Here is a 22,874-nt window from a genome sequence, read left to right as displayed (position 1 = left end):
CCACAATTGGTCCCCGGGCCGTACTTTGGACATGCCTGCCCTAGAGTCTGAACGAAACATGGTGAAGCAGCGTTCAGTCATTATGCACCACATATCTGGAACAAACTCCCTGAAAGCTGTAGGTCTGCTCCAACTCTCACCTCTTTAAAATCAAAGATTAAGACCTTTTTATTTGCCACTGCCTTCCTATCTTAGCTTGTTTTAACCCACTTTAAATTAAATTTTTAATGTAATTTTTAATATATTTCTAATTTTCTTTTTCTTTTCTGTTTTATTATATTTGCCATTTTAATTTTGTTCTTTTATGCTTGTCTGAATGTGTCCAATGCTTTTAATGTTTTAATGTAAAGCACATTGAGTTGCCCTCGTGTATGAAATGCGCTATACAAATAAAGCTGCCTTGCCTTTCATAAAACATGTATTCATGAAATCCTCAAAATGAAGGAGTCCACTTGCTAACTTGTTGTGCAGCCATAAATGAATGTTGTCTAATCTTTCTGTTGCCTTTCACATTTGTCTGACTTGACATGACTCTCATTCAGCTGCAGAGCCAGACTCAATCATCATCTGTTCACATTCACTACCCTGGCTGAATATCAACGACGCAGCAAAGCGAGGTGGAAAAAGGTTTAAAAAGGTCAGAACTTTTCAGTTTGTTTTTAATGGAGCAGAAAAGAGAGCATGTAAACCATTTTTTATACACACTAGGTTACCATTACGGTACAAATGACATCTTTTACTTCAGAAAGATTTACATTGCCTACAGCGAAGAAAGGAGAGAAGTGTCCACTGAAACGTTATCTACATTTTTTACATTGGAATTATATTACTCTGTTCCATTTTCACCACCTTCAGCCGCTCCTACAGCAGTTAAGAGAACATATTCAGCACATTTATCAGAGGCTAACAATCCTAAGCAACTAGATGTACAAGACTGGGAGCAAAGAGAAAGTACAGTAAGTGAAGTGTGTATGCAATCCTTTTTATCCTTCTCTTTGTGTGACATGTTAAAAACAATGAGACTTCGTAGAGGCACCAGCTAATCATAGGGATAAGTGATCTCCAGAGGGGGGAATACATCCAACCGATTCATATAAATGTAAAAAAAAAAAAAAAACAGGGCATGGCAATGGGGTGTGGAACATAAAATACATAAAAAATATATATTTAGTAAAACAGCAGACCGTCACATTGTTAATTTGTAGGCCTTTTTTTGCTTCAGTGCTTCTCTGAAAACATTCGTATTAATGTTGCAGGTACAGGAGTAAATTCACAACAGTAATGGCACAGGTTGGAGCTGACGACATCTGATGTAGCATGCAAACAACTGCTCAGCGCGGGTAATGACAGCATCTGGACCGGGTAGTATGATAAAAGGAAGAAAATTATGAGGTAGATGTTAAATGATTTCGACAGAAAGACAACAAGGTGCTTTTTCCTTTTTTTAAAGTAAGACTGAATACGGCCATTTTCTTCTAAGGTCACGCTGAAAAACTTCACTCTCCTGACCACTGAAAAGACCACAGACTGAGGAATCAGAGGGAAATACGGCGATATTTTAAAACAACATACTTGATAGCACATTAGCTGTCATGGGACAAAAGCTAAAATTAGCATTAAATGGCTTCATAGCTTACATTCTGTTAGCCAGACATTTTTTAGAAGTTAAGATATAATAAGAGTGAATTCATCATTTCTGGACTCCAGCTGATACGGACGTACTGGACTTCAGCGTCAACAGCTTCTACTATTCGTCTCTTCACGATCACCTCTCTCTCTTACTCCCCTCTGTCTTTCCAGACCCAACTCGGTTGAGACAGATGGCTGTCTAACATGAGTCTGGTTCTGCCTGAGGTTTCTGCCTGTTAAAAGGAAGTTTTTCCACGCCACTGTAACTAGCTAAATACTGCGATGTGCAATGCTCATGATGGATTAAGGTGGGGTCAGACTGAGTCTTATCCTGTCTTGAAGTTGGGTCTCTGTTCATAATTTGACATAGAGTGGTCTAGACCTCCTATGTTTGTAAAAGCGTCCTGAGATAACATTTGTTGTGATTTGGCGCTATACAAATAAAGATTGATTGATCATTTAAAAAACTCAAACAATTGTGGCTACAGAATTTTAGAAATACTTTGGGAAAACAATATTGAATGGTTTTGCTGTGTCAAGCTAACGTTAGCAGTGCTAGCACCACTAGCCTTTGCTCCTCCTTGCAGGTTAGCATCCATATGTGTGTGCCGTTTACACATCGCTCTAGTTTAGTGGTTAAGTGCCAGTTTAACCAAACACAGCCTAAAAACTACATGCCACTACCAGATGCTTGTTAATGTTGGGGTGGTTGAGTATCAAAGCAATATATAACTGGGATTTTGGGCCTAGCATAATAAAAATATTGATAATACGTTTAACTGGAGAGTCATTCTGGTGCCAACATTCAATCGTTTAGTTGACTTAACCTGTACATTCCTATAAAGTAGATGGCTACTAGTGTAAAGCCTAGGGTCCACAGGATGCACCGCGCACTGTGCAGCCATTACGTTCCCATTCTTGTCAATGCTCCAGGGTCCACAGGGCGCTGCAGTGCGTCTCAGCTCCGTGCCCCCGCCCGTGCCACTCCACCAGAGATACGCTTCAAGTCTATTTTTGACGGAGCCCGCGGCATGCACGCGTCAATATGCACAGAAAAGAACAACCTGGACAGGAAGTCAGGCACGAGGATCGCATGCAACATCCGCCAATTTCAAAGTAAAACATCATATACGGACTCCCGACTGTTTAAAGATTGTTTAGATCAGAAATACTCATTGATTATGGATGTAAGCTACAAACAGCCACATATCTGTGATCCATGTCGACTACAACAGGACTTTAAGATGATAACTGTGTCAGAAGGTGACAGAACAACAAAATAGAGCCAAATTATTATTATTAAACTCATCTAAACCTGCAAAAATGAAACTTTATAGTTATGCAGCATACTCAGTGATGATTAAAGCACAGAAGTAATGGAATACTGTCCAAATGAGCAGACATTAAACCACAGAAAGGCTTTGTAACCTGTTGTCTGTATGTGGTTCTCTCTATGCTGGACCCAGCTGATCCTGCCTGCTCTGAGCTCGCGCTACGCTCCCAACATGCGCATCCTGTGGACTTGGCGTGTGTACTTAAATACCGTTAAAACTTGAAATATGGCCTCATTTTCTTCTGAAAACTCTGCAGTGTCTTTTCAGTCAGAAGTTGGTGTACTAATGACATACTGTTGGATTTATACAGCTGGAGACCTGGGATGGATCCAGTACATGATCATTTCAGAACAGCATTTGAGCCTCTGACACTGAGCATGACGTCGGAGGAAAATGGCCTGGAGTAAATACGATGAATGATGCACAAAGCAGCACGCTTCTATCTTCATCAATTGTTTTTCCTGGTAGTGTTTTCTTCATGAATGTGTCACCTTAGTTTAAAAGGAGCAGCAATAATTAAATGTAATGCAAGGGACATATAGAAGGAGAACTCGCTCAGTCATGACAGACTAACGAATGCACGTCTGAACCTGGCTAATTTGAAAGCTCTACACAGAGGATGTTTGATTTATACCGCAGGACAGCAGTCTTAAGGTACGTTTTTTTTTTTACACTGTACAAGTGTTCAACCACACACACTTATCAAACATCGTACGCCTCAGTATTTACATTCTTTACAGTTATAAATATTGTGCAATAACAGCAATCCTGAGGTGCACGCCACGACCTTATAAATAAGAGTCCATGCTCTCAACCTCAGGCATTGCTCCACAACTAGATTCAAGATGGCTTCTTTTCACAATTTAGTTTCTTTTTTATAAAAAAAAAAAAGGAAGAAGACAAAAGAGAAATCATCCTGCTTCAAGATGATTAACGGGGGAAAAGAGCCTGGACAGAGATTCCATCCCTGACCAGAAATGTCTTGGATTTCCCAGCAGAAGAGGGAAGACCACACTAAAGCACTTCATAAAAGGGAACAAGGGATGAGGAAATATTCAGCACATAAGTTGGAGGGTTTTCGTTTGTAGTTCTTGAAGCTAGATCTGCTTGTTGCCGTACATGAGGGGGATGATGTAGACGGAGATGTCGTCTCCAGAGCCTAATCTGTCATTGGATATTCTCCAGCCTCGATCCTTCAGCACTCCTCGTGCTCTCATTACGAGGTCTTGAGCTGCCATTGTGTACCTGAGAAAACAAAAGGGACACATGAATAAGGTGCAGTCATTTCACAGTGATGTCAAATAAGAAAAAATGTGTCATCTGATTACAATTTTAGCATCTACCAGAAGCCAGATCGGGGAAAAAAACATCTGAGTAATGATGAACTTTTGAACTACACCACAAACCTAAGCTAACAAGAGAAGTGAGAGCGCCACATTAATAGTCTCAAAAGCTTTTCCTTGACATCAGAGAAATGACTTATCGAAATGTTTGGAAATTTGCATAACAAGATAACAGCTCTCATCCCCTTCAAAAAAAAAAGAAAAGAAAAGACAGGGGTGAAAGGAAGTTCAGCTGTGACAGGCGGCTGCAGCTGTATGATTAGTGAAACGTGCCTGTGCTGGTCGTCGGGGTCGCAGTTTGCCAGGAAACAGGTGACCGCTTCGTTTACTTCCTGGTTGGAGAGGACATCCCACAGACCGTCAGTTCCCAGCACCAGAACGTCATCAGCTCCGTGCTCACACTGAGTCAACGGGTAAACTTTGACCTGAGGGTGAAGGAGGAAGAAAGGGGTTAAGAGGTGAATGGTTTCTACCTTTGCTTTAATGTCCTGTGATAAATTCATAGTAGTCTTTTCTTGCATTTCCACTACAGAGGGAAAAAGAGGGGAAACACTGCCTTTCGCCTGAGTTCAGATGTAGTATGTGCATTCTTTTAGAAGTGTCTTGCTCTCTGTAGTGGTAACCTTGTAAACCAAACAGAAAGATATGCTCCTTTTTGTTCTGTAATGTATAAAAGAAATAAAGAAGTAGCAGGCTGATGATCTGCTTTATCCTCTAGCTGCTCTTATTTACCATTTGTATGATATGACATGACAAGTTTGTATTAGCCTGAATACAGTAAATGGTTCAGCTAAAACAAGTAGAAGCTTAGCCAATTAACACTAAATGTCAACATGCTCAAGTGTTCTTATTTTAGATGTTTTCACCATCTTATTTTCAAAGTTGAGGCTGGAAGAATCTGTGACATCTTTTAAATCTCTTCTTAAAACTCACTCTTATAGCCTTGCTTTTATGTGGTGTCGTCTTCTTACTGCCTGTATTATCATTTTACTTTTTATCCCATCTTATTTTCCTTTAATTGTGTTACTCTCTTAAAATCTCATTTACTGTTTTTATTGCTTTGATTCATCTTGATTTATCTATTTTGCTGCTTTTATCTCTTGTTATTGTCTTTTAGCTTCTTAGCTTTCATTTACTCTGTTTTAATTTCTTTCATCACTTTTATCCTTAAATGCTTTCGCTATGATGATTATTTTATCTCTGTTTTGCTTTTATTTCACCTTATTACTTTAGTGCTTTCTTCATTTTCACTGCTTGTAACCCCTTTTTATTGTCTCTTTCCTTTTATGTTTTTAATTGTCTTACTTTCTTGTTCCCTCTGGTCTCAGTACATATCGTTCTTGTGTTGCCTGTGATATCAGATTAAATCCTTGTTTGGGTCTCTTGTGCTTGTTTTCTTGTTGTCTGATTAAAATTTTGTGAGTTCTCTTTGTGTTTGTTTGAATGTGCCATGTTGCTTGTCAAGCACTTTGTAAACTGTGCTCCATAAATAAAGGTATTATTCCAGTTATGCCCACATGTGCTAATAAGCACTTCACATTAAAGGCACTATAAGGAGTTTTCATGTTGAGTTGATTCTGGTGGCCTCTTGTCGTGTTTTTCTGGCATGAAAACTACACTTCCCATGAGCACCACCTCCCACTGTCTTAAAGATGTGGCTTTTGCCAAAGCAAACATTTGATGTAGAAGCAGATGACTGGAATACAGATCTTTGTAATACTCTTTGTTCAAGACAAGCGGCAACCTCTGGTCTAAAAATGAGGCCAATGCGGAAAAAACTGCATCTCATCGAGGATCTGCTTGAGGCTGACTCCAGAAGTACCGGAAACCACATACACACCAATTCAAAGAAGCCGATCTTTACAGCAGAAATAAACATGTTTACAGCCTGGTACAAAAGACGAGTGTAGTCACAGGCGGGGACCGTGTAGCTGTTGGCTAGGAGGCTCAAACCCCACCTCTTTACGTCACACTCGCTCGGCAGCAGTTATGTTGAGTTCAACATTTCCAATATGGCTGCCGCCGCCGATTGCCCTCAAAACAGCGCTTCAGAAACAGATGGGTGACATCACGGATACTAGGTCCATTATTTATACAGTCTATGGTTCAAGACAACTTTAAGCAGGATGCAGAGTGATGAGGCAATGTGTTGATTTATAGCTCCATGACAAAACTTTGTGAACTCTAATTCATTGTCCTTCGTTAGCTAACAAAAGAAGACCAGATGTATTAGTTCAGCAGCACCTGTGATCGCCCTAGCATCCCAATAAGTGTCTGAATAATGTAAACACGCACACAGTTTAATCTTGGGAGTAACAGGGACGCTGTAACTAGAAGGACACAAGTACCAGAGAACTAGGCTTACTAAAAATAAAAACAGATTTCCCATTTCTTGTCACGCTTTTATCTTTAAACTTCTCTGAAAGGTCATGAGGCCACTCTTTCAAAAAAACAAACGTCCTTACAAGAGGTAAAATGTTACTGTGGCAACTGTTGTGCGACCAGTGCTCTCGAGATACTACAGCTGAACAAACATGGTGAGCAAAGTAACACCCAGCGGCCTTGGACTCATGTTTTTCTGGAGTGTGAGCCACCTATTCACAGCTGACACTCTGATTTACCGCTGCAGCTTACTGGCAGAACAACCTTTTGTGTGCATCATGAGTCTGTTTAAAAAACCTTGTGATTTCATCTTAACTTTGCAAGAGAGGAAAGGACAGAGGCTATCAGTCCATGAAAGACGCACAAGTTCTTGGAATCGATTTTGCAATCAGGAGTATGACAGCAGCAGATATCTCCACAGCAGAGGTGCTGACTCATGCGTTTGATTTCTGACCCTTTGCTCATATTTCATCCCATGATGAATATAATCTTATGACTACAAGCGTCAAGGCTGGTTCTTTTCTAGTACTTTGTTTATACAAGCTCAGAGCAATCAATAATCTAACTTGACTTGTTTGCCAGAAGAGTTTGAAGATCTCTTGAAGACATTTTCCCAACTCTCCCACCATTTGGTTTCTTAATGTAGTACTTGCTCTTTTTTTTCCTCCAGCTTGATTTACATGCACTTATGAGTTTACATTCTGAAACAATAGGGACTACGTATATATATAAGAGGCAACCAGTGAGAAAAACACAGCATCAAAAAGGAACCTGAACTACAGCTGAACTCGGAGGGCAATGAATTAAAGATCAAGAGAATTCGTGGGCTTTGTGACTCCTGCAATCATGTGCAGCAGACACCGGGAAGGAAAGGAGTCATTTGAGAGCGGCGGTCGGTGGGAAATGTTAATGCAGACGATGACCACGCAGTTCACAGTGTGGACTGTTAATGGCTGAAGGCATTTTACATCATTACCTCTGCGCTCTTATTTCAACAGGACGGTGAGGTGAGGAGGAAAAGTGAAAGAAAAGTTCCAGCGTAGAAAAGATGGTGGGCTGTGATTTGTTTTTCATTACAGAGTATGATGGTGATAGATGTGTAGAAGTAACTGAGTTCAATATGGTGAATGCTATAAGTGATGCATGAACTCATTATTCATTGTGGCCCCTCATATCATCCTTTATTCAAACTTTACAGTTAAGACACTCAACAGGAACACATCCAACAAACAAGAGGCTGTTTGCCCAGATATTATGGGCGCTACGAGTTCAGATGACTCGTCTAAAAGTTGGTTTTAAATCCAGATAGTGTAACTGCAGAGACTGGGTGAGTCCAAAAGAACATTTTAAAGTAGCCATTAGATGAAATGACTGCTCTTAGGGGTCTCTCAAATCACATTTTTACAAATGACAAAGTTTGATGACACTTTGGAGTAGTGTGGGATCATGGGAGATGTTGTTTACTCAGATAAAAATAGATCCATTGTGGCCTGGGAAGAGCTCATGTTCACAGGCCACTTATTTAATAACCTTTAGTTCAAGTTAAGTCATTTCTTTACATTTGTCAATCTTATTTCATGCAATAGAGAACTTAAGTTAAAGTTAATAAAGCTTTGTAACAGGTTTGCTGACTTTTAATCTCCCCCTTAAACAGGAGACTACACAAAACACTTCACTATCTTGAATAAAAAAACAGATATCTGCAGGTTTGAACTTTTTTAAACATCTGGGATCATCTGAAAACACAAATAATCAAAATATTCCACAGGAGTGTGGTCCTTGTTTAGACATTTTCATGTTAAACTATCAGATATTATACCTTAAAGGCTCTTATTTACAGTTGTGCTCATAAGTTTACATACTCCAGCAGAATTTGTGATTTTTTTGGGGCATTTTTTCAGAGAAAAACTTTTTTTTTCACTTATGGCTAGTGGTTGGGTGAAGCCATTTATTGCCAAACAACTGTGTTTACTCTTTTTATATCATAATGACAACAGAAACTACCCAAGAAATCATAAATTCTGCCTATTCTGTAAACCTATGAGCACAACTGTATGTAAAGGGCAATGTCAGTAACCCCACTTTATTCAAACACAATGGGGGGGACAACATAATGAAGGACAGAGTCCAAAATGTGGCCTACCTCTGGGCAGCAGGACAGGAAGGGCTTAATGTAGATGTTGGAGTCGTGCACTTTGAGGTTGTGGTCCCCGAGACCTCTGGTGACCCCGATGGTCGCCAAAACACGAGCCTGCAAAAGATGGATCAAGGTCAGTCTTTAATGGAGTCATTCTTACTTTTGTCAGTCAAATAATCAATAAACCACTTTGTTAATGAAGTGAAGGCAGAATATACGGACAAATGTGTGCTTACAGGAACAGTGTGAAAAGTGAGGTTTAATGGGGAAACTGTCTATAAGGACAGTTTGAGTTTGCTGTTCTTCAATATTGTTTAGTACATCTTTTTTTAAAGAATGATCTGAAGCATCTTTAACGTCTCACTTAGATCGTCACAGTCATAAAAACAGCAATTTCCAATTAATCCAGAAAAGCTGTGCGTCTATGGTCCCCACTGATATCCAGATATAAGCAACATTGTCATCACATGATAGCCAGTTAGTTCTGGATTTCCTTTTTTCATCAGAATGATCCAGACAACGAAGATCTTGTCTGTTGGAACTTCTGACTCCTTTTAGCTACCAGGAAATGTTTGTCTCCCATTGGCTTACTTTTAAGACCCAGACGCTACAATCCCTTCTTCCAGTTTATAATCCCAACCCACTGTTCAAGGACCTCATGGAAAAAGTACTCCGTTAGTGGTGACCTCATGTGGCACAGTATGAGGTGTAACTAAAATCACGACCCTAAATAAAGTCAAACAGTTTCTCAGCACTTTTAATTTTTGCCTCATCAAGACTTAGATCCTTTCCGCTCCATAATTAGGTACGTCCAATTCAGATTGAACTCTCATCCGTTCACCAAAAGAAAGAACTAATGTGACTGTGTCATGCTGGAAAACTTTGAACCTCAGCAACTGAAGAAGAATGTTTTGACCCTGTAGTAACAAAATGAACTGATATAGTTGCGTACGGATGAACTTTGGATCAGTGGTTTATGTTGCAGAGATAAGTTTCTTATGTTTTGATGCTTTATCTCTAACATATTACTCTGATCTCACATGTTTGGAGATCTGCATGTTTCATGGTAAAGAGACCCATTTTCAGTGGTTCCTCTTTCACATAGATCTGCTTTTATTTGTAGTTAGTATTTGTATCAGGCACATTAATGAATGGTTTCTACAATGCACTACATTCTGACTAAGAGTGTCCGGATTTCTCCTCAGGGTAATCAAACTAGGTTGAAGATAAGCTTAAAATGAAGATCCTTTATGACTCTGTTGAGCTTTCCATGAGACTTTTGCATTCATCCCTTTTAACTGTAAAGAAAACCCTGCATGACACATCCCCAGCATAATCTAACTGACAGCTACAGACTACTCCCAGCAGGAGTCCTTATCTGAATGGATGAGCAGCGTTTAGGAAAACACACACAGGCATCAGATTCAGCATCTTCCAGTTGTGTTAGTGCCTAACAACCGTCCCCTCAGCCCCAGACACCATCAAACTCATTTGTAAGCTTTACAAAACTCTTATTGACTCGCTGGTGTATGCATAGATCGCCACGGCCGCTTCCTAAAATGGCTGCTGGGGAACTGGGCTAATTGAATCTACTGTACAGCGTGCGAGGAGGGGAGGCACGTAAGGACGAGGAGAGGAGTGTGAAGGCGTTTGAGGCCTGGTAGCAAAGAGCCGGAATCAGTATGCAGTGCAGAATTGCAGAAGGGAAGGAGACAGAGAGGTGGAGGAAAGGGAGAGCGCTTAAAAGTGGCGGCAAAGCTCCTCTGGCAGAAAAGGGGAAACATCCTGGGATTAATTGTTGAGCGTTGGGGCCCGGCAAGCTGCACGCCGGGCTTTGAAGTGCTCTGGCGTTCCTCTCCCTCGCACAAAGCCCCCTCACTCTATCTATCAGGCCATCCATCTCTGCGCTGCACTTCAAAGGGAAGAGGACGCGACGTGGGCACGGCAGACTGCGCAAGGGTGAACCTGAACATGGTTGCAGGCGGGGAGCGTTGTGGGGTGACATGCCTCGATCGTCAGTCAAACATGAATCTACCGTCTGACGTGGTTCAACTGGAAACGAGGCGAGGCCAAACTGAGAACAGATCTATCTATGTTTTCTCTCTGACCTTTTCAATGCAACATGGACAAGATGCTGCACAGTGCCACATGTTACAGCATCACCGGGGGAAAGGAAAATGTCATGAACGGTGTGCTGAGCTCTTGACCTTTTCATTTATGTGTCCTGTCAAAATACTCACAGAGATCTCCTGCAAATCAGTGGTTGTGTGACGTTATGATCCAATTAACATATGGCACTTTGGTAACAACTCTTGTCCCTCCCAAAAACAGCTGGCAAACATGGGAAGTCTCACCTTTGACCCCCTGGTTGTGTAAGAGTTACATTTTACCAGCTCAAAAAAAGACAGACTACATTTGTCCATTGTCCTGCTGAGAGTGGAGGCTCAAATCCTATTGCAATGTTGTTCTGTTGTGTTGTGTTGTGGGCCTTAAATTAAAGGACTGAAATGATCAAATTCACTACTTCCAGTTTATTAGCATCTGAAAAGATAATAAACTGTGAAAATTAGGAGGAAAAACTGGTGAAAAAAACTGATAACCCATTAGCTATGATACTAGAGTTAGCATCCAGCCACTTGTTCCATTAGCAGAGGTAGTGGCTGAAAGCTAATCTTACCATTTGGTGGAGACATTAGAAATAGCGTAAGCTAGTAGCGACTTACTAGATAAATACTGTTGGCTAGGTAGTGGCTCAAAGCTAATATTGACGTTTGGTAGACACATGAATTGATATGGCTCAGGTTAGCATGTAGCCACTTACTAGATAATACCACCAGGGCTCTCAAGTTTTGAACTCAGTTCAGAGCAAGTGGCAACCTCTGGTCTCAAAATATGAAGCCCATGCTGAAGTGTTATAAACTGCAATTCATTGAGAATCCGCTTGAGGCTGGCTGCAGATACACCGGAAACCACATAGACATGAATGGGAAAAAGACCATCTTTGCAGCATTAATAAACATGTTTACAGCCTGGTACAAAAAACGGTTTGGGTCTGAGTAGCTAATTTCTCTATCAGCACACACTGTACAGGGGGTGAATTTTTTTCTTACAAGTTTTTTCCCAAATAAGGACATTGCTGACTTGAGTGAGGCGGGAACACATAGCTGGGAGCTGGGAGGCTGAAACCCCGCCTCTTTACGTCACACTATGCCTGGTTGAGTACCGCATTTCTAATATGGCTGCCGCCGCCGCCGACTGGATTCAAAACAGAGCAGAGGAACAGATGGGTGACGTCATGGATACTACGTCCATTATTTATACAGTCTATAGTTCAGAGTGAGAATTTGGAAGTGGGGGGGAAACAGACAGACTGCGTCTTCTAATCTGCGGTCAGTCTGCATGGCGCATGTGTATCCTTGGGGCGGCAGTAGCTCAGTCCATAGGGACTTGGCTTGGGAACCAGTGGCACTGCCGAGGTGCCCTTGAGCAAGGCACCATACCCCCAACTTCTTGGGGTGCGCTGGTTGATGGCAGCATCCTCACTCTGACATCTCTTCCTAAGCATGTTCACTGCATGTGTGTGCACTATTGTATGTATATATATTGTGTGTAGCATGTCCAAAAAATAGCAAGAGTGAAAAAGTTGAATTTCCCCCCTGGGGATTAATAAAGTACGTTTCTTTCTTTCTTTCTTTTCTTTGGAACGTAACGTTGTTGCGTTGTTTTACCCGGATACAGTGATGCTATTTTTTGATTGGCTGTTGGGTAGCTATATTTCTGTCTTTCTTTTTGATTAGCTGGTGTGTGGCAAGCTCATTCTGAACTCTTCGGGAAACCCACTTGATTCCTACCTGTTCTAGTAATTACTCTGTGTTAGAAATACAAAGTGTGGCATGTGAGCATGTGAACAGGTTTAAATGCGTGAGACTTGAGAGCCCTGTACCACCATTAGCTAGGAAATGGCTTAAAGCTAATATGACCGTTTGTTATTCTTACGCAATACAAAAGGAAAGACCTAGCTAACATAAAAGGTATTTGGAACAAATATCTAGTTAAAGGTGACATATCATGCAAAATGGACTTTTTAATGGTTCTCTCCCTGAAATATGTTTCCCTGGCATGTCTACAAACCCCCCGAGAATGAAAAAAATCCATTCTGCCCCTGTTTTGATTTCTCCACCTTTCTGTAAATGTGTGTGAAATGAGCCGTTTCAGACTTCCGTGTTTTTGTTACGTAACAACACTATCCGGTCTGTCACGGAGTCAGAGCTCGGAGCTTGTTCAGCCCATAGACTGTATAAAATAATACTGAATCCCCCCTCCGTTTTTCATTCCCTGCACAAATGTGTGCTAACAAGGAGCTTAGGAGGGAGGCATGCTAGTTGTAGGCTGTCTTAATAAACACAAAGGTCGGTTTTACTCCCCACGTCTGCAGATTTGAAGATCTAGTGGATGATTTTTATTTACCATGGATAAGTGCTAGCACTAGTTAGCATAGCTACATAGCTACACGTCGTAGCTGTAGCTGTGTACCAAGACACACGTCGACATACTGACAAATAAAACAACAAGAAACACTAAATCTGTGACCATCCTTCAGACAGGTCCTGCTGCCTTTCTGGTAGATGTCGGTTTTACTCCCCAGGCCTGCAGATTTGAAGATCTAGTGGATGATTTTTATTTATCATGGATAAGTGCTAGCGCTAGTTAGCATAGCCACATAGCTACATGTTCGTAGCTGTGTACCAAGACACACGTCGACATACTGATAAATAAAACAACAAGAAACACTAAATCTGTGACCAATCCTTCAGAAAGGTCCTGCTGCAGGCGCCTCTCCATCAGGATCAGATTCTGGATCAGATTCAGAGGGTTGAAGTAACGTGATCTCTGAGTAGCCGTGTATATTCAGCCAACATGTAAACATTAGATCAACGTGCTGGAGAGCCGAGGCACATCCACTTCCTGAGGGGGCGTGGTCAGAGAGAAAACAGAGTGTTCTGAGGAGGACTGAAGAAGAGGGTTCTTCAGGCATCCCAAAATCTGATTTCAAAGTGTTTTTTTGAGCATAAACTTTAAAGACATGTTTTGGGGACCCCTTAGACCAATATATATTGATGAAAAAAGCGTGATATGTCACCTTTAATAGCTGACTTGCTAACATAACTTAGGTAGGTAATGTAACTTAGGAAGTGATTTGCTAGCCTTATTCATTGTCAAAAGTTTGCTAACTGATAAATCAATTTTAGCTAACACTATGTTATTCAGGAAGCACTTTAATGCTTGAAAGTAGCTAACACCAGTGCTTTTTTACTTTGAAATATGATCATATTCCCCTTCTGATTTTCACAGTCACTGTCCTCTCAGTTTGGTAAGTATTGAAAAATGTTAACCTTTCAATCTGTTATACAGTAGCACAACATTACAGCCACATTTTAAATTCCTTCCCTGGGTGTGCGACAGAGTTAAATGGCTTCTGTGTGAACATACTGTAGTGAAATATGTTGGATACAATGCTTCACACTGGCTCCTCCACACAGTGACACGGGGAATGTGGAGGGGGGGATAGAGTGTTTGAGTAATGGTGCCCTGGTGAGCCTTGATTACAGGCAAAGTGCACAAGGCTGTGGGAGTATCTGTGTCAGCGAGCGGCGGCCGACCGTGTCTTACCTTCTTGCCTTCGCCGTAGATCAGGGGAAACTTCAGGTCATCGTCATCAATGGTTTTATACGCCCTGCACAGGAAAGAGAGGACACTTTGATGAGTTTTAGGTTTATGGCAGGCTGCATACACGTGCCTTGGAGAAACATGGCCTCCCCATCCCCTGCAGGTCCTGCTGCTGCTGCTGCTATGGAGAGACAGAGCATGCTAGGAGGAGAAAAAACCCACCCAGACATCACACAGAGTACATCACAGACCCTCGGCATATTTCTCTCCTTTGCTCTCTAGCTGATCTTGTAAAAGTCTCCCATGTGACAAAGGGTGAGACATCAATGCATGTATGAGACACTCTTAGACTAGTGCTGCAGTCCTGTGTGTGTGTGTGTGCGTGTGTGTGCATACATGTTTCTGAAGGTTTAGATGTAAAGCAGCTAAATGATGCAAGAGTATCCACGTTTACATTCCCCTGGTCTCGGAGCAGTGTTTAAACTTCCCATACCGATGAATAATTTACCATCCTCTGACTGAGACCAGACAGAGCTGCAGTATGAGGAAAAAAGCCTGTAGAATACTGTATGTATTCATGCCAGGTCTTAGGATACAGTTCTTACCTCCACGGTGCTGAAACTCGCTGTGAACCCTTCACTTTGGTTCATACAAGTTTACTTTCTAACCCGTGCTATAGCTGTGTCTCTATATGGTACCAGATTTGAACCCTTTCCCCAAAAAATGGAGGTAAGGTTTGACATTTTGAATACACAGAAGGTGCTATAGATCAAAAAATCTGGCTCTGTCTGTACGAGGTCCCTTTCTGGATCAATTATTTCAGATGTTATTTGTTATTTTGGCCTTAAAGCTGGAGGAAATAATGTTATCATGAAATAACAGCCATTTAGTGTGAAGAGCTGTTTCAAACTGACTCAGAGTCATATTTTTAAACACCATGTGACTGAGTCTGGCCTCACACACCTTATCCAATGTATTTCAGCCGCTGTGAAGAAGATTAGCAGGGACCGGGATGGTTTTAACATTACTGCTGGTTCCACTCAGAGAGACCATATGTTTCCACCTTAGGCGAGCGCTATACTGCTGCACTCAGCACTTTTATAACAGTGTGCAGGGCGAGGAGGACTACCACGGCAAACGCAGCCCCACCAAACACAGAAATACAGTCTGCAGCCGGAGACTCTTCAGAGAGGAGAGCTGCAGCACAAAATAACGACCCGTGGACGAGTTTCCTCACTGGTGTTTGCAATATTCATGGTGTGGAAAAACCTCTAAAGCAGCAGTTTGATGACACTAAACCTAATATGAGCACAAGAAGAAAAACTAATTGAGCTGGGGGAACTCTACCACTCTCTGTTTATAGAAAGGAAGCAGCCAATTCAACTGTTAAAACACTTCTACTTCTTTTGATATTTCACCTTCAAGAAGGGAAACACTGAAGCAGAGAGACACACACTTTATGTCTTTATTCAAAGATGTCTTGAAAGAAATCCCCAGAGCCTGCTGCCAGGGACAGTATCCCCCCTGAGACTTGTGTTTACAGTGAATCTGCCCTGTCAGACTTGAGATAACAAGTCTGTGACAGAAAAAGAGACAAACACATTAATCCTGTTATAATACCCTCTTCCTGCTTTGGGACATGGAGGAAAAAAAATGGCGAGGAGAGTTAGCTTGGTCTGTTTGACCACAACATGAAGCGCTTACACATTCAAGAGCAAATAATTGAACACCCTGATACATTGCAGAGTGTGACTGAATGAGACAGGATGAGATGGAGGGAGTGGGGGAGGAAGGGTAAAAGAGGGAGAGGAGATGCAGGTGTATTGTGAGGAGAGGAGGGGAGAGGATAGGAGAGGAGAGGAGAGGAGAGGAAAGGAGAGGAGAGGAGAGGAGAGGAGAGGAGTGATGTCATCTCCACTCAGTGCAGAGAGTGGTGACAGAGAAACATTAGCAGTGTGTGCTCAGCATCTCTTCTGCATTCACACTTAAAAACCTCTCTACACACATACACACACACACACACACACACACACACACACACACACACACACACACACACACACACACACACACACACACACACACACACACACACCGCACACACACACACACTGACAGACTTTAAGGTGACATTGTGGCTGGGGTTCTGTGTCAGCACCGGATGAGTCTGACAAATTGGAGCAATTGACAGCCGGGTTCAAACAAACTTTCTGGCTGACGTTGATGGGCTTTGTATTGATTGAGCGGTGCGTTCAGGAGCAGAGCAAGGCCACTGTTAATGGCAGCGACCGGGCTCAGGCATCAGTCGAAGGGGTACAAAGGCATCATGGAAAAAGAGAAAAGTAGAGGTAGAAGAAGAGGAGCAGCAGAGGGAGGGGGAATGTATGACAGTGATAAAGGTGTGCGTTCATCCCTCCTTCTCTCATTTGTCGTCTATAGGATGGGGGGGAGGACAGGCACCCCACTGGGTGGAGACATTAAAGAGGGACAGCTTGAGCACCGTTTATCCTCATTTATCACCGTCCTCCAATTTGTTCTACACATGTTCTCTCTTCTACTTTTCTTTGCATCTTTCCGATCGTAATCTTACTTTTTCCTCTCCTCCTTTATCTCAGTTTATGTCCTCATCTTTTTTTATTTCTTCTCTATCCTCTCCTACCAGCCTCATCCTCACCTTCCCTCCGTCTGACTGGCTTGCTTTATTGCAGTGTTGTTTGGATCATGGTGAACATGGCCGACCACTCATCATCCATCACTCTGAGAAGTCTCAGAACAAAAGCCACAAGGTGACTACCATTACAGCTTGCGACGCCAACGCCAGCTATTCTAGGTTCGGTTGGCTGAGAGGAAGGGAACCTAAAGAAAGCGAGGGAGGAAGACAGAGAGAGGTGGGCTGCGGACCTGTATGCCTTCATTAGAGCGTGGCCTTGATCATGGATGCCTTTGAGGGAACTGGATGCCAGCACACACCCACACACACGCAGCATGTGGGCATGCTGGCTGCACATACAGACAGGATAGCAAACATGTACAGACAGGGAGGTTCTTTGCTTTAAAAAGAGATCATCTGTACCTATAGATTGTCTGAAGTGCACCTATATGAGATGACACAGTTAAGTCACATCCATGCACATCAGAGCCACGGCTGACAGGGTACTAATTTAAAAAGACCCAGACTGAGTCCGGGTGAAACGAGCAGAACTGGCTTATGGGTAGAACCTGATTAAAAATACATCACAGGCCGTCTGCACTGCCGAGGCGGTTAGCAGGCAGACGACAGGCTGTGAGTTCTGGGCCCAACAAGGAACGCAGCTGCAGACTGACCTACATCTGCTGAACCGAGTGGCGCCGCAAAACACACAACCGCTAAGAGGTGATGTGAGGAAACGTACTGCTCCTCTCCACCTGCTGAACCTTCCACTCACATGCACAAACACACATTGAATATATATGTGCATGACAGATTTTTTGACAGAGTGTGGACAGAAATAAAACAAGCGTGGAAAACAGACTTTTAGTTCTGAATTAGCTCGAAATCAGGGCGACGTTGTCAGCATGTTATTCAGGACAAAGAGCAACCTGAGGCCGAGGGGGAAGTGAAGGAAAACTGCAGTTCCTCAAGTGTCCACTTGAAGCTTGATTCAAAGATCAAGGAAATTCTAATTTTTGGAACTCATCCGTTTGGATTATTTTAAGACCAAGAGGTATGATTAATCAGGAGGTATGAACTTTATTTTATTTATTTTATTTTCAATGTTTTACTAAATGTATATATATATTTAAGATAACTTTAGTCCTTCTTTTAAGGGAGTTTTTTTTTTTAAATGTTTTATTTATTGACCATGCATTGTGTGATTTTATGACCTGCTTGTTTTATTTTGCTGCCCATGTAAACCTGGCTTTTGAAAAGTGCTCTATAAATTAAATTACTATTATAATTGTGGAGGCATGGTTAATTTGACTGACAGAGTTTTAGCTGTCTGCAAGGTAGCTAGTCTGTGGCCTTAGAGGCTCATTTTTGCTCTACGTCTGACGCTCCTACAGATACTGACAGAGCTGTCTGCTTGTACTCTGTATTCATTTAGTCTGAAAATCTGCATGTTTTCTGAAAGTTTAGGGACATGGACCAAAAGTTGCAGTGCCATGGGAAATCGAGTGGATCATTGTAACCAACAGTTCAAGCCCGACAAGCGAAACACAAGAAGAACACCATGGCAAATGGCGAGGCTTTAAGGAAAGATGGTGCGACTTGTTTAGAAACTACAAACATTTAAATGATGTTATCTCACCATTTGGGTGAAGATCGGAGGGAATTGAATGTCAGTTGGGTAGTAGTGAAGAAGAAGTGGATGTTAAAGCACCCTCTAGTGCAGTGGTTCCCAAACTTTTCAGCCCGCGACCCCCCAAATATTGGTGCCAAAGACTTGCGACCCCCAATGTTCCTCAAAGTGATGTGGCTTCATTTAGCTGCTCTGCAGAAAATTTGCCCACCTGTACAAGCATGTGTCTGTGTTTCCTGTGCCGTTATGAATTAGCCTACTGCTACTGATTCTTTTGATAATTAACTGTTCACTCACCCTAAACTTAGGAGTCATCTGGCAAAAAGAAAGGCAGAAAACTCATTACATTTTCTATTTTCAAGGTTTTACCTCAAGGTTAGCTACTATTATTGTCAATGTTATTTACTGAATCAACATTCTTGAACATATCTCACCCCCCATTTGTGCCTCGCAACTCCCTAGGGGGTCCTGACCCACACTTTGGGATCCCTTGCTCTAGTTGATGCATTGTTTAATGCCCATCCCAATGGAAAGGATGCTTTGGAGTTTGTGGGTTATAATTTCGAAACGTGTGTTAAGAAAACGTGACTTTAGTCACCATTTTTGGGCTTCATAACATCCCTTCAGAAACCAATTGGTCACTTAGACTATCCATGTTTATTCAGTCTACGGTTCCATATGATTGTATCAAATTAAGTGCAACCACTTAATTGCTGTAATTTCTAACAATATTGAGTAAGATCATTTCAGTAAAAAGAGCTTAACTATTCATTGCAGTGAATGTACTAGATACAGCCACTGGGTGTTCTGTAGTCACTATATATACATATATGAAGTTTTTACAAACAAGTGTAAAAGATTTGACCTCCCATTAGATGATAACACAACACAACACCTTAACTAGAAACAGCCTAAAAAAGTCTGCATTAGTAATAAGAGTCCAGGATAAGTACATTTAGCTGTTAATGCTGTTTCACTGAAATGTACTTTGAGGAGTTTTCAGCTGGTTATAACACAGACTTCATTTGACACTGATGCCTCATTATGAAGCCAACGAGACCGTCAGCGAGAACACTGATTATTTCTTTATGGTTATTTTTAATGCCTGTCACAGCTGTCGCTGGGTCGGTGTCAGACGAAGCGGTTTACAGCAGGATACCACAAGAGTGTTTTTTATGAAGGTTCACAGCCAGTGATAAATTTGAGAGTGGAACGACCAAAGGATGAGGTATTTGGTTGAACACTACATGTGCATGTACGGGACAGGATTAGCTCACAGATAAGAGGCCCTGCTTTGTTTTAAAATGGACACGAAATGAAAGTTTCTCACAGCAGAACTCAAAATCAGTAAAACCCTGATGACATAATTACAACAGAATATAAAGCCCTGCAGTAAAAACTGTATCTGTGATATTTAAGCTGCATTATTATGTAGCAGCTTGATGATGTAGAGTTCATTTTATTACTGCACATTATCTTTATTGGCCCTGTGACATAGCTTACATATTGCTAATGCTCTCTAAGTTTCTGAAATGATGCACATGTGTCTGAATCTGTACCCTGTAAGATTACTCGAGTAAATCTCTCTTCGTTTTACTTCAGGGTTGAAGTCTTCATTATAAAAATAAATAAAAACCATCTCCCTCCTGGACACATCTCCACACTCTTCTCTCTCATTCAATCTGTTTTTCTCTCTTTGACCTTTTTTTTTTAATCTCTCCTCAGTCAGATAAAGAGCCAGTCCTTGCTGTGCCCACAGATTCCTTCTCACCTCCTTTTCACATACAGAAGCAGAAATGTCAAGGCCACTTCCTGGCCTCCTTCTGCCAGCAAGGCTTTCAAAGGCGTTTTCAGCCACTGCACACTGAACTGGGTTGATACTGCTACTGTTGGCTATTTGCATTCAGGGAACATTATAGAAAATCAATCAAATGCAGATAATGGAAAAAAAAAATCAGCAGAGTATCGTTATATGAGATTGTAGAAATAACTTCCACATAAAACCATCTCTCTGAGGGCTTATAACTGGATTCAGGTTGATGCACAGAGAGAACAAAGATGTGAAAAAGAGAGGAGTGGTATTCTCAACAATGTGTTTACAGCTTTAAATAATTTAGTAGGAAGGAGAGGAGAAAGTTACTGCCACACGTACTGAATGTGTACTGTATTATCCTCACAGTATGCATGCTGTGGTACTTGTGTGGTAAAGTAGACATTGAGAGTAGAGCTTGACCAATAGTGGAGTTATGAGACCAACACTGGACTTACATAAACGTTAGGGCAGGAATTTTTTGGATGATGATAGAAAATTAGATATAAAATTAACTGTGCAAGGTCGTCAAAAGGCTGCTATTTAAATAACTTACTTGTAATTGGCGAGAAATTTGGCATTGTCACACTTTAAGCTTTTCTGCTACATGTTCTGCAGACAGTGCTGAGAGTAAACCTGGTTCATACTTCTGCGTTGATCCTACGCAGCAGTTGCCGTCGTGGACATGAGCACTACATCTCCTCTCTCATCCAACTCACCCTCCCACCTGCTCGCTTGACCACCATGGGGTCGAGAGCCTTTAGCCGCTCGGCCCCCCGCCTCTGGAACTCTCTCCCCCTGAACGTACAGAATTCCACCCCTCCCACCACCTTCAAATCCCGCCTAAAAACTCACCTTTTCCGCCAAGCTTACACACTGTAATCCGTCTCCCTAGGACTGGAATGACCCCTCCCCCTTTTCATCCTTCAAGTATTGTATCTTTATTCTAATGTATGTATTTTTTACTGTTGAGTGTTGCTTTTAATATTGCTATGTTGTAAGGTGGCCTTGGGTGTCCAGTACTTTTCACAACAAAAATTGGATGAACATATTAAGTTAATTTACAGCTGATATATGTTGCTGTTAATCATACAGCAATGATTACAGGAAGGAACAGAGAGGTGAGACGCCGGAGGAGATGAAATACATGGCTGATTTCGTTACTGCTGTAAATGCAATACAATGCCGTTGAGCGGACCAATCACAGGGCTTGCACAGAGGTATAAACCAGACTTAAAGGGATACTTCAGTTTTTTTGAAGTGAGGTCATATGAGTTACATTACACTAGCGCTTCTGTTAGCCACAATGAGTGCCGGTGAGCTCTTCCCAGAGGAATTTTCTAATTAAAGGGGAAGAGCTCATTGTGGCTTGCAGGAGCAATAGTGTAAAGAAACTCATACGACCCCACTTCAAAAAAACTGAAATATCCCTTTAAGAGTGAAACAAAGTTTAAGTACTTTCAGCTGGACAAACTACACGATGATACAAAGTCAAACCAACTCAAATTGTGTTTTTTAGTATTAAATGTTCTGCACAAAAATGTTCTTTGGATGATTTATAGATAGAAACCTAAGTTTCATGATCATAGACTACACAAAACATGGACAAGTCTCTGTGAAGTCACCCAATGGTTTCTTTAAAGGTATTTATGCCTTTATGACAGGACAGCTGAAGAGAGACAGGAAGCATGGGGAGTAGAGGTTGGGGGAGGGTTAAGTCATCTAGCGCCCCCATCCATTGGTTTCTGAAGAGGTGATATGAAGCCTCATGATGGTTGCCATTTTGGAAATGCTGACTCAATCTAACTTTCAATTAACCTTAGCTGAGGCGGGCTTTCAGCCTCCTGCCAAACAGCTACAACACTCCCACCTGTCAAGATAGGTAATCATGCATAAATCAATTTATGTACAAGTTCTAACCTTTACATTATTATTACTTTTTTTCCTGTATTGATAGGACAGTTGAAGGAACGTTGGTAGTAGAGAGCAGGGGAAGTCATGCAACAAATGGTCGCACTCTGCAACGAGGACTATTACCTCTGTATATGGGGTGTGCTTAGACCGCTAGGCCACTGGCTCCCCGCCTTTATATCATCTTAATGGGTGAGTTGTACTAAATGTCACCCCTCATACAGTGTGTTTAATTTAAGAGACAAGCTTCATTGACCAAAAACATTTTTTGTACCAGGCTGCAAACACGTTTATTGCTGCCATAAATTTGGGCATTTTAGCTGCTTTTTGAAGTCAGCCTCAAGTGGACCCTTTTATGCACTTCTACGTTTGCTTCTGATC

At 41.7% G+C, this 22,874-nt stretch overlaps 1 protein-coding gene across 1 annotated transcript in view; it reads right to left on the bottom strand.

The window, feature by feature from the left end:
* Nucleotides 1-628: 628 nt before the first annotated feature.
* The window catches only part of ppm1h (protein phosphatase, Mg2+/Mn2+ dependent, 1H), a 52,005-nt gene continuing 29,759 nt past the window's right edge, over nt 629-22,874 (bottom strand). Inside the window, exons 7-10 of the mRNA XM_034684774.1 lie at nt 14,496-14,559; nt 8,832-8,939; nt 4,580-4,731; nt 629-4,208 (exon numbers count right to left, since the gene is read on the bottom strand). Coding sequence (XP_034540665.1) covers nt 4,061-4,208; nt 4,580-4,731; nt 8,832-8,939; nt 14,496-14,559 — 472 coding nt within the window. The 3' untranslated portion in view covers nt 629-4,060. The remainder of the gene's footprint in view (nt 4,209-4,579; nt 4,732-8,831; nt 8,940-14,495; nt 14,560-22,874) is intronic.

This window comes from Notolabrus celidotus, chromosome 6 (assembly GCF_009762535.1).
Source record: "Notolabrus celidotus isolate fNotCel1 chromosome 6, fNotCel1.pri, whole genome shotgun sequence".
In the NCBI taxonomy this organism is placed as follows: Eukaryota; Metazoa; Chordata; class Actinopteri; order Labriformes; family Labridae; genus Notolabrus; species Notolabrus celidotus.
Note: the sequence above shows the minus strand (reverse complement) of the source record. Positions and strands in the feature narration are given on the sequence as shown.